Source organism: Zootoca vivipara, chromosome 9, assembly GCF_963506605.1.
Source record: "Zootoca vivipara chromosome 9, rZooViv1.1, whole genome shotgun sequence".
NCBI lineage: Eukaryota > Metazoa > Chordata > Lepidosauria > Squamata > Lacertidae > Zootoca > Zootoca vivipara.
The window spans coordinates 55,567,558-55,579,818 of NC_083284.1; the positions used below are offsets into that span (position 1 = coordinate 55,567,558).

Here is a 12,261-nt window from a genome sequence, read left to right on the forward strand (position 1 = left end):
ATTTCCTGGCGTCTCCAGGTAGATGTCTCCATCTTGAAACCCTGAAGAGCCAATGCCTGTCATTGTAGAGAGCAAGACAGACCAATATTCTAACTCTGTATAAGGTAGCTATCTATATTTCTATGGTGATCCTCCACTGGAGGCAGCCAGGATTCTGATGTAAAAGTGAGCCTCTCACGCATTTTAATTCAGGTCTTTTCAAATTTTACAGCATTTCCCAAGAAAATGAGGCAGCACAAACAGAAACTTGGGAATGAGCCCTAACACATATATATCTACAACAAGTTTTCAGAATATGCTTGAAGCCAACAGCACATTTTTTCATTATATATAACATATATTTATTTCAACAATATATTACATTTCTTTCTACGCAACCAGGCTATAAATACTCTATGTGCCACTTCTGATAACTCATAGCTTCCCAAGTTTTGAAATTTTATACAAGTATTGAATTAAAAAAATACAAAAGTAAGAGCAGTCAAAATAGTTTCACAATGTCTTTTTTTTAAAAAAAGGAAAGAAATATTGTAATTTACAGCACGTGTTAAAAATTCTGTCATTGAAACACACAGAAAACCTTCTAACAACTCCTAGATTGAAAAGCATCAGTCAAAATCTGAGCAGCTAATTATGCAACATGTCTGTGATAAATGTGAGCTTACTGATAATGCTATTTGCTGGGATATATTGGCACTACATCAGGATTTCCCCTCTCCCCAGCAAGAATCACGGTTCTGTAAATCAAGAGCGACCAAATAAACAAGGATCACAAAAACATAAGGTAAAACTCCAGAGTCATTTAGCTGAGCCTATATGTACTGACCAAGCCAAGACAGAATTGTCTGTTTCAGTGTGAAACATTCACTGATCAGGGACCACACAGCAAAACATGACCTCTTTCAGTAAGAGGGATAGTCCCTCTGCTTTTTGCCAGTATCCACCAGGAAGATTTAGACTGAATGCCCCTTTAATTGAAGAGAAATAAATGAAAATAGTTCAACGAGGCCAGCAAAGTAGCGATAGCACCTTCCTGAAGACAGATGCCCAAAGACAACGAAGGCACTGGCGAAATGGAAAATCCAAATGATTCTGGCCGAACACTATTCCATGTTCATATCATTGCATAGAAATGTGGCATGTCAATATTCCACTTCATGTACATCACACAGTTCACAACACTGTAACCAGGCACTCTAAAACAGGCATAGCCCTGGCAGTGCTGGTGGTGACCGATAGGCTTCTTGAAGAATGAGTTTGGATCCAGTATTCCACAGAGCACTTTGGGTCCTTCTCATCAAACATGATGCAGTAAAAGAACACATACACTTTCCAGTTCGGTGAATGTAGATGTTTTGGGCATCACATGCCACTGGCTCAAGAAAAAAGGCCATGTTTGGTGTAACTTCCAGTTATTCCTTCTTTTGGAGGGTTTCTTAAGCGGGAGATGAGCTAAGAGGCATCCCAGTGCCATAGGCTAGTGCACTGCAAGTCTGAGAAGCATCTTTCCTGAGAGTTAAAAGTTCTGTTTCTTCACCACAGTACGCCGTGGTGTCTGTATCGTCTGAATGATATCCTGACTGGTAGCCACTTGTTGGATCTGAAGCTTCAGACATAACAGACTCATTACTTTTACTGGAGACCAGGCCACTGCAAAATAAAAATACAGAATTAGCAATTCCACAACACACTCTGCAATTTCCCCCCCCCCCAGTTCAATTTTTGTTTTGTTTTGCAGATAAGCATAGACCACCAATGGTAATGATAAAGGATCCCTGGACGGTTAAGTCCAGACAAAGGCGACTATGGGGTTGCAGCGCTCATCTCGCTTTAAGGCCACGGGAGCTGGCATTTGTCCACAGACAGCTTTCCGGGTCATGTGGCCAGCATGACTAAACCACTTCTGGTGCAATGGAACACCGTGGCGGAAGCCAGAGTGCACGGAAACACCATTTACCTTCCTGTCGCAGCGGTACCTATTTATCTACTCGCACTGGTGTGCTTTCGAACTGCTAGGTGGGCAGGATCTGCGATCCGTCGCGGGGATTCAAACCCCCAACCTTCTGATCGGCAAGCCCAAGAGGCTCAGTGGTTTAGACCACAGGGCCACCCGCGTCCCACCCATCAGGCACTGGGAGGGATGGGAGGCTCCATTGGCCCTGCTGCGATACCAGTTCCCATTTGGGTCCTGAGTTCCCTACCCATCCCTCTTTCCTTCTGAGCCATGTATTTCAGATTGTAAGCCTGTGGCCACTCCTGTTCTAAATAATTCTGAAACAAACACGTACATTATGCTCACTTGCCCCTGCTTACCTAAAGGTCATCATCAGCTGTTTAGATTTATCTTCTAGTGCCTTTAGCTCTTCTGAGGCAAGAATCATCCCACTGTCTGTCTGGTTATCCTGAAAGACATGCGTCAAATTGATCAATCAATGGCAAAGTGTAACAAGGACTGAAGAGCACAAGCAAAATCAAAGGCGACATGGACTTACGTCATGAACCACTGTTGTTACTGTTGGTTCTACAGGGACGTCTTCAAAGGTCTTTACACTCACAGGACGGCTTTTTCTTTTACTTCCTTTGCGGTGCTGACTGGAAGACAAATATATTGCCTTGGTCAGTTTTCATGTAAGTTCAGGGGTTGCTAATGTTTGGGGGGGGCGCCAATGGACACTTGTTGTAATTATGAGAACATATTACAAAATGGCTGCCATGGTGGAGCGGCATAACGGAACAGCTGCCATGGGGGCATGAAGTAACACAAAATGGATGCCATGGCTAAGAGTATCACAAACAGTGTTGGCTGGTGGCCAAAGGCCCTGGTAGAGTGGAAGGCAGGGAGATTAGTACCAGGTGGAGCCAGAGTCAATAATAGGCAGAGTCATCCCCTGAATTGCTGTACAGAAGATGGCGGTAAGTTGGAGGCCAACTGAGGGCAGACTGAAGTTGGTGGGGCAGTACCCCATTCACCCGAGTAGACCAACCAACCTCTACCAACCAAAAATGAGGGAGACATTCCCTCCCCACTTGCCCATCAACAGGAAAAAGGCACCGACACCAGCCGCCATCACATTCACTCCCAGGAAGCAACTCTTGGCACCTCTGTTCTGTTCAAAATGAAGGTCTGGGCCACTCCCACTCCCAACGTGATTGGCTGTCTCAACTTCCAAGCTGCGAATCATGACTCAGTGTTTAAGGGCCAATGGCAGAGGCCCAAATTCTGAAATGTTCTGTGATTGGATATCATGTATCGAATCAGAACACAGGGGCTCAGAATCCTTAGTCCAGACTCAAGTTCAGGCAAACACAAACCACTGAATACGTAACAGGCACCATAGGAGGTATTGGCGGGGTACACTGGTGCCTGTGGGCACCATGGTGGTAACCCTTGATATAGCTGATAAGAGTGCTCTGCTCAAGCTTTTCAGTTTCATCATCCAAGGTCAGGGCAGCACAACCTGTGACCCACTGAGCCAAATGCGGCTCACCAGTGGCTATCTGCCTACCTGTCCAGGATGCAAAGATGGAGAGTAGTGAAGCAACAATTTGTGTCCCAGTTTGCTTTGGTCCTGAGCTCCCAAATATCAATGAGTTCAGGGAAAGCAATATGCATTTGGTTCTGAGGAGGTATTTCTCTCCAACCCATGGCTTTGACCATGCTTTTGGTAACCTGAATTGATCTTGAGTCATTTGTAGCAAATAGAAACCCAAACTTTTTTCATCCCATTTCAAGTCTGTAAGTAAGGTTTGAGCAGAGGCTGGAAGGCTTCTGGCTTCTGTTTATGGCAGACTTCTTCTTCTTCTTCTTCTTATTATTATTATTATTATTATTATTATTATTATTATTATTACCTATCTGCCACAAGCATGTGCAAATCCAGGCGGGGGGGGGGGGGGAACCATGGCTGATTACAGGACAAAGTGTCTATATGAAGTGGCCTCTTTTTTTACTTTTGATTCTGAAAGCAGTTCTTCTGAAGAAAACCCAAGAGACAATCATTTCCAAAAATTAAAATTCAGTTGCTTACTGTGTTCAGCATCTTTTCTCTTTTTTTCCTTTTTTAAGATGCAAGCTAACAAAGAAGTCTGGGTCACTCTCATATTTCTTTTCATTTGGACTGACTCTACTGGAGACGGCAGCAGCAGCTGACTCAGCAAACTCCACACACACACACACACACACACCCTCCAAGCAAATTGTTGAAGTTGGCACCGAACATTCCACAACTTCCCTTCGCCAAAGAAAACCATCTGAGCGGGAAGCCTTCCCAACGCTCTGACAATCAGCGCTCCATATTCTCCTTACAGAGGGCCCCAACAGCTACCTCCATCACCAAAGTAAGGCACTGGAATTTAACACTGAAAGGCAGCCTAAAATGGAAGTTGCCCACAGCGGATTTGGTGGTGATCTGAGAATGGCACCTCTGACAGATAAACCGGAAAAGCTCTTTCTAGGAGGCAGAAAATTTGAACAAAAGGCATATTTACATTGCTAAAGTATTGCCTTGGGTCCTTGATGGGGGTGGGGGTGGGGGGAATAAATGCTTACAAAACCAAGAATGGTTCATATGCTCTACCAGACATCACTTAAGGCAATACTTGGAACAGCGTGTGGCCAATTTTTGGTGCTTTGCAGATGAATAGTAAGGCTTGCAAATACTTACAGATTATTTCTCTCACCTGAATAAAAAAGCACCCTGAAGTTCCTTGTTTGTTTGTTTGTTTAAGGGGAATATTTTGGCTTGCTGGGATCTTCTGCAGCAGGGTCAAATTCTTTCATTTTTGAAAACTTTTAATGAAGTTTATATTTCCTTGGATACACATTTTAAGTCTATTGAATTAGTATATTGATTGTTAAATTCCACATTGACCCCCTTTAATGTTTATGTGAAAATTACGCTGAAATTCTGGTTTTTGTATGCTGTCTGTTTAGCCGTAATAATAAATATTCGTCCTATTTTTGCTTGCTTGTAAGTAACCATATTATTATTATTATTATTATTATTATTATTATTATTATTATTGCATGCTTGTAAGTAAGGGACCCAGGTGGCGTTGTGGGTTAAACCACTAAGCCTAGGGCTTGCTGATCAGAAGGTCAGCGGTTCGAATCCCTGTGACGGGGTGAGCTCCCGAGCTCGGTCCCAGGTCCTGCCAACCTAGCAGTTCGAAAGCATGTCTAAGTGCAAGTAGATAAATAGGAACCGCTACAGCGGGAAGGTAACCGGCGTTTCCATGTGCTGCTCTGGTTTGCCAGAAGCGGCTTTGTCATGCTGGCCACATGACCTGGAAGCTATATGCCGGCTCCCTTGGCCAATAATGCGAGATGAGCGCGCAACCCCAGAGTCGGTCATGACCGGACCTAATGGTCAGGGGTCCCTTTACCTTTACCTTTAAGTAAATAAATATAATAATAATAATAATAATAATTAATAATAAAGCAGGGCTGGCCCACCCTAGTTCCCACTTGAAGGCAAGAAGATGGACCCAAAGATCTGATTGCTCAGTACAAGCACCAGGCCAGGCTGTACTGGTGCGGAACTTCCATTGTACAGGGTGCACAAAGGTGTGGAACTTCCCCTTTTTTTTAGTATGGGGTTTGAACCAGGGGCGTCCATTCTGGAGAACATATACTCTTCGAGACACCTACAGCGCTGAGCATTACGACTGCCTGTGGAGGCTGCAAGACTCGGGGAGCTCTATGGCTGCCTTGTTGTCTCCCTTCTTCCTTCCGAGAGGCATTAAGGGATCTGAACCTCTCCCTGGGATCACTGCCGGCTGGCAATGAAGGGATACTAGTCCAAAACTAACCACAGGGCTCTCCTTGACTTCTCTGTGTTAGTGACATGCGAGTGGCCTCACGAGCACATTTCCTGATTGGTGAGCTGGGGGGGGGGGCATCCCTGCCGTTTTTTTACATTTTCAATTTGGGTGCTTCCTTCCTCACCTCCTGAGCCGGATGCAGTGACCATCCCCCATTGGTGTAGTGGCAGCACACCCCTCTGGTTCCAGCGAAATCAGAGTATATGGAATTGCTCTACAAATATTGCAGCCTAGTGAACATGGCTAAATATAAATCCACAGCAGCACAAACTCCTTCCTCTTTCTCACCATGATCCCCACTTTCAAAGAAAAACCTGGCAGGGAGGGAAATGCCTAGCAGTCCCCATGGAATTCTCATTAGGCTACAAACCTCAGTTCTAACGTGCTGTCATAATGGAACTGAGGATCGCACACTTCCTCTTCTTCCATGCAGGAAACAGGTGAGGTTGGCAGGGACAGCCCAGAATCCTCTTCAATGTTCAGCAGCGGAGTTTGCGGGAGGACAATATAGTCCTTACCATCCTGATGTAGAAAGACAGAGAAAAATAGGGTGTGTGTTTGTGTGTATATGTATGTGTGTATATCTATATATATATATATCTATATATATATATATATATCTATATATATCTATATATATCTAGATAGATAGATAGATAGATAGATAGATAGATAGATAGATAGATAGATAGATAGATAGATAGATAGATAGATAGATATCCCCTATATATATAAATTTGTACATGGAGGCACTTTTCTCCCCCAAGGAGTTTACAGTAGTTTTTAGAGTATGACTTTACCTGGCGGACATTTGCTTGCAATACATTTCCCAGATGTTCTACCAAATCTGAAAAAGTGGGCCTTTGTTTGGGTTCCCCATGCCAGCAGTCCAACATTGTCTGATACCTGGGAGATATAAGACAACGGTAGCAGTGTTACAAAGCAAAATAATAACAAAAATAATAACAACAACAACAATACTTTTATTTATACCCCGCCCTTCCCAGTCAAGACCGGGCTCAGGGCGGCTAACAACAAAAATATCAACACAAGTACCGTATAAAAGAAACAATTCAGTTAAAATGCAGATTAATACAATGTTAAAATTCAATTTTAAAATTAAAAATCTACAAGTAACATAAAACCATTATGAGATAAAACCTTAGGGGAGGGTAACCCCAGGGTCAGACTGCGTCAGTCCAAAGGCCAAACGGAACAGCTCTGTCTTGCAGGCCCTACGAAAAGATGACAAATCCCACAGGGCCCTAGTCTCCTGAGACAGGGCGTTCCACCAGATCGGGGCCAGTACTGAGAAGGCCCTGGTCCTGGTCGAGGCCAGCCTAACTACCTTGTGACTTGGGATCTCCAGTATGTTATTATTTGTGGACCTTAATGTCCTCTGTGGGTCATACCGGGAGAGGCGGCCCTGTAGGTACGAGGGTCCTAAGCCGCATAAGGCTTTAAAGGTCAAAACCAGCACCTTAAACCTGATCCTGTACTCCACCGGGAGCCAGTGCAGCTGGTAAAGCACTGGATGAATGTGATCCCACGGATGGGACCCCGTAAGGAGTCTCGCTGCGGCATTCTGCACCCGCTGGAGTTTCTGGGTCAGTTTCAAGGGCAGCCCCGCGTAGAGCGAGTTACAATAATCAAGCCTAGAAATGACCATCGCATGGATCACTGTCCCAGGACAAGATCATATTCTGCTTCTTAGTGATAGTTAATAGCTAAGAGCAACAAGCTGGTCAGTACTGTACTGCCAGAACAAGAGAAAAGTCACATTTACACCATTAAAGCACATTTAAAGGGCATGGCCTCCTGCAAAGAATCCTGGGAACTGTAGTTTGTGGAGGGTGCTAGGAATTGTAGGTCTGTGAGGAGTAAACTGCAGTTCCCATGATGTTTTGGGCAAAGACATGCACTATTAATATGCCCTGAATGTTCTTTAAATGTATGAGCTGACTGCAACCAAATATTTGACTTCTTGCGCTTCCTCCCTCCCTGCCATTAGTAAAAAAGCCCACTGGCCACTAGTGGCTGAATTAGAGTGAGATTTTTTTCCTGACCTACTCCTAAGTAAATTATCCATTTCTGAGACAAGGCATGTTTGCACCAGTAAAAATTCTTACATTTCAGGTGTTGTATAGTCTGGCGCCCTCATCCTTGTTCCCTCTTTCAGTCTTCTGCAGAATTCCTCATCAATCTTGACACCAGGGTATGGCGAGGCTCCTGAAATGACAGCTTTCCTTTTACTAAGGTACTTTAAATGCTGGTGGTGATTTTCAGCTAAATATATGTCAATTCACTGAAATAAGAGCTACCGGTAACTAAAATGATAGAAGCTCAATTAGACTGGGTCTAGAGAGAATCACTTACATTGGACAGGGAAATAAAATGACTGTTTGCATGAACAGTCATAGAATGTTCCTGAGATGTGCGGATATTTGATCTGAGTTTCATATTGCCAAGCTCTAATTTTTCATTATTATTATTATTATTATTAATTTGCAAATTTTCATTTGCAATGAAAAGAAGGAAAAGAAAGGGGGGAGATTAAATAAAATTTGAGGAGTTGCTATATTTTTGCTATATTTTTGCAGTTTCTCTCCCACTGGGAGAGAATGGTAGAAAAATGGTAGAAAAAAATCAGAAAAGCCTTAGCTGCTTTTCTACAATGGTAGAAAAATGACCAGAAAAGCCTTAGCTGCTGAGCTGGTTTAAATGTCTCCCTGGCCTGTTGGGGAACTGAAATAGCTCTGAATCCAAGCATTTCCTTGTGCTCTCCTGGAATGACCCTGAACCACCTCAACAACAACAACAAAAATTGGCCCTTCTGACACTGGAGTTCTGACACCTGGCTTGCAGGATCTCCCTCTCAGAAGTCAGAGTTCTGCCTCTGATGTTGGGGACATCCTATGGCCCATGAGATGCCCTCCCAGGTCCCATGGGATTTCACCCTGGGTAACCAAAGTAATGTGACTTACCTAAGGAAAATATCTCCCACAGCAGTACACCAAAGGACCAAACATCACTCTGAATGGTGTATACTCTGTCAAAAATGGTTTCCGGTGCCATCCACTTTAGGGGTAGCCTAGCCTAAATGTTTATTAGCAAAGCAATAGAGAAAAGGAAGCATTAAATATAATCACAATGTCATTGTTAATATCTTTTCCCAAGTAAATGTCCCGCTATTTCACAGACGGAAACTTACATCTCCCTTCCTGACATAATCTGGATCTTTGTAGATATCTCGGGCCAATCCAAAATCACAAATTTTGACCACGTTGTTCTCCGATAAGAGGATATTGCGAGCTGCCAGATCTCTGTGGATACACTGCAAGGAGAGGAACAATGGGCCTGTTATTTGGGATGTTCCAAAGAGCTTTGTTAACCTTGTCTTAATTGGTACCTTCCTTGCAAGGCTCAGCACTTTGTAGGTTACTAAAATGAATGTCCCAATAAGGCTTAAATGAAACTCAGATGTTGTTTCTGTTGAGAGACAGTCTTTTGCACTGCCTTAGAAGATGAATGAGAGAAGATAAATATTTGAAAACACATCCATGTGTGGGAAGACTTGACATGAGGTAGGCATGGCAAGAGAGACAAGACAAAGAAGACTTCAGAGCCTGCTCCACCTGGACTGTCCCTTCTCCACACATACAGATACATCTACCAACAACTGCTCTGTGGAGTAGAACATTGGATGCTGGCTCTCACTGCAGTGGGGCCAATTGTTTTGTTTTGAAGGTGTGGTTCTTGGTGAATCCAGTGTATTTTACAGACGTTGTGAGTTTGAGAGCCATGGCTTACATCACCCCACCCCACCGACCACTTGAAAATTGTTGAGAGTCTTAATGATTTTTTCTGACTGTTTTAGCAATTGTAATGTTCTGCATTAGATGCTGTACGGTTTTTTAAAAATTGAATTTTATACCTTCTTTTATTTCTTATATACTGCATTTTTTTGTCTTACCATTTGAATTCCGTAGGATTCAAACCACAATACAATAAAACATAAAGAAATGAAAGCAGCAGCAGCAGCAACAACAAAATCAATATGAGTATTTGAAGCAAGGGATTTGCTATCTCCCCATCTTTAACCATAAATCCACATACATGCTGCAGAGCTGCTGAACGGACCACGTCCTCAGACAACAGTTTGGAAACCCCTGTTGTAAACCACTTTAAAAACTCTAGCCAAAAAGGGAAATGTGCATTAAAATGAATTAAAGGCCAGTGTATGCCTGGTGACAGGTGAATATACAAGTGCCGACGTCTTTACCAAAGAACTTTGCAATATCAACTGCTTTAAATCAGAGTGTACAGAAATGCTGAATGAGCTCTGGCACTATCCTTATTATCACAATCGTTCCCAGTGACATGCAGTCATCTGACAAATGTCATTTCCCCCAAGAGGAATGCCTTACTTTCCGCGAGGCCAGGAATTCCATCCCCCGGGCCACCTGGAAGCTATAGCAGATGAGGTCCTCCAGGCTTAGTGGGTTCTTGCAAGGATCTTCAGATGTTGCTGCAAAGAGAAAGGTCAACGTATATAAATGCACAATACACTGGACATCCTAATTCACCAGGTTAACACCTAGTATACAGAAACCCCATCCTTCAGATTCCTTTCTTCATTTCTGGCTTCCAGGTAAATGGACACTTGGAGCTGTGCAGCGGGAGTTACCCTCAGTGACTCAGCATGGAAAAGCAAGTCAGAATGCCATATTGTTAGAGTAAACTTCCATATTGCCCCAATAGCTGCACAATGAAGGATATAACATGTGTATTTTAGAGTGATACAAAATACTTATTTTATTAAAATATATATATTCATAAATCGTGTATTTTATCCAGGGCCGTCTTTAGCAGATGCAGTGCCAGGGTGCAAATATCCACCCAGCACCCCCAAATTACCACAGATAGTGGGGGGGGGGGCAAAGCTGCACACTGGCAGCCATGGGGCAGGGCGCAACTCTCCCCCATGCCACTGCGGGAGAGTGATCTCCGCAGAGGCTTGGGAGGGAAGCTGCGCACCCGCCAGCCATATGGTTGGAGGGGCACAGTTGGCGGGCATGCAGGGGAAGGGGAGGCCGCTGGCAAAGCCGCGCAGCTCCCCCACTCGCTGGGGCATCCCTGAGAGGCCGGTGCCCTGGCGCGATGCACCACTAAGCCCTGTGGGAAAGACGGTTCTGGTTTTATCAGCAAATGATACAGGAGTACCTAATCCTATAAGAATGGGGAAGCCAAGGAAACACACTTTGATCTCAATATTCTAAAGCCATGGATAATGATTTAAGACAAATACCCACCATCCCCCACTTCTAAATCGCTGAGAGATCGCTCCTCTCCAAACCCGGAACTGGCTGAGCTCTGGCTGCTTGCAATGCTGTCCAGGCGTTTCTTCAAGTCTGCAGAGACTTCACCATTTCCCTGCCTGTACCGAGCATGATTGGCCTACAAAGTTTTTAAAGGAGGAGGAGAAGAAGAAGAAGAAGAAGAAGAAGAAGAAGAAGAAGAAGAAGAAGAAGAAGAAGAAGAAGAAGAAGAAGAAGAAGAAGAAGAAGAAGAAGAAGAAGAAGAAGAAGAAAGGAGGGGGACAACAGAATTTGCATTATCCTATCAAGACAGAAAATAAAGGGGTGAAAACTCAAACTATTTATTAGAAAGGGAATATGGATGAGACAAATGAAATGAACAGTGGGGTGGGAGAGCTGAAAACAATGCCAATATATTTCACATTTAGAAACCAACATGCCCTTTTGCTTTCAGATAGTACATGGGTAGACGAGTCTTAAAAACCCAAGACACAAATTTTCAAGGCCCTCTAGCAGCTATGGTGGCTCATTTACCAGAAGTAATGTATTGAGTGTTAACTCTGGAACTGTATACTCGATTCTGACCAAACTAAGCCCCCTAGAACACAGTATACATCAGGATTTCCTAAAGTTATAACAGAGTATAATTTAGTAATCTACCATGAGAATAATGGAAATGTCCACACAGTAATTGCAAACATAAAGTGTTAAGGAAGGTATAAACCCATGTCGGCCATGATACGACCTACAGAAGTATAGATTTCACTTAGAAATGTTAAATCGTTATTTTAATTCCTATTTTTAAAAATATTTATATTTTAATTTTCAGTGAGAAAATAAAGTAACAGACAAAAACAAAAGCGTAAAAGGAAAAGCAAACAAAAAGGAAACTTGAAATTGTGACACAATACAAAATATAGGTATATAAGTAATAGTTTTTCCAACTAATGAAAAATTACTAATGAGACATTATAATTTTTATAACTGCCTTTTCATAACAGCATTTCAAATATCATTGTATTTATCTAGTTATTTTAACTCCTATTCACATCCAAGAGATCTCACAGTAGAGAAGTTAAAAGGATCTTAAAACTGAAAAGCAGAGCAGCCTCCCCCCTAC

General features: G+C 43.0%; 1 protein-coding gene across 1 annotated transcript in view; it reads right to left on the reverse strand.

The window, feature by feature from the left end:
• Positions 1 to 316: 316 nt before the first annotated feature.
• KDR (kinase insert domain receptor) overlaps positions 317 to 12,261 on the reverse strand; it is a 59,310-nt gene continuing 47,365 nt past the window's right edge. The window contains exons 21-30 of the mRNA XM_035112537.2: positions 11,136 to 11,280; positions 10,251 to 10,351; positions 9,035 to 9,157; positions 8,808 to 8,919; positions 7,953 to 8,052; positions 6,624 to 6,729; positions 6,194 to 6,345; positions 2,493 to 2,592; positions 2,314 to 2,402; positions 317 to 1,650 (exon numbers count right to left, since the gene is read on the reverse strand). Coding sequence (XP_034968428.2) covers positions 1,437 to 1,650; positions 2,314 to 2,402; positions 2,493 to 2,592; positions 6,194 to 6,345; positions 6,624 to 6,729; positions 7,953 to 8,052; positions 8,808 to 8,919; positions 9,035 to 9,157; positions 10,251 to 10,351; positions 11,136 to 11,280 — 1,242 coding nt within the window. The 3' untranslated portion in view covers positions 317 to 1,436. The remainder of the gene's footprint in view (positions 1,651 to 2,313; positions 2,403 to 2,492; positions 2,593 to 6,193; positions 6,346 to 6,623; positions 6,730 to 7,952; positions 8,053 to 8,807; positions 8,920 to 9,034; positions 9,158 to 10,250; positions 10,352 to 11,135; positions 11,281 to 12,261) is intronic.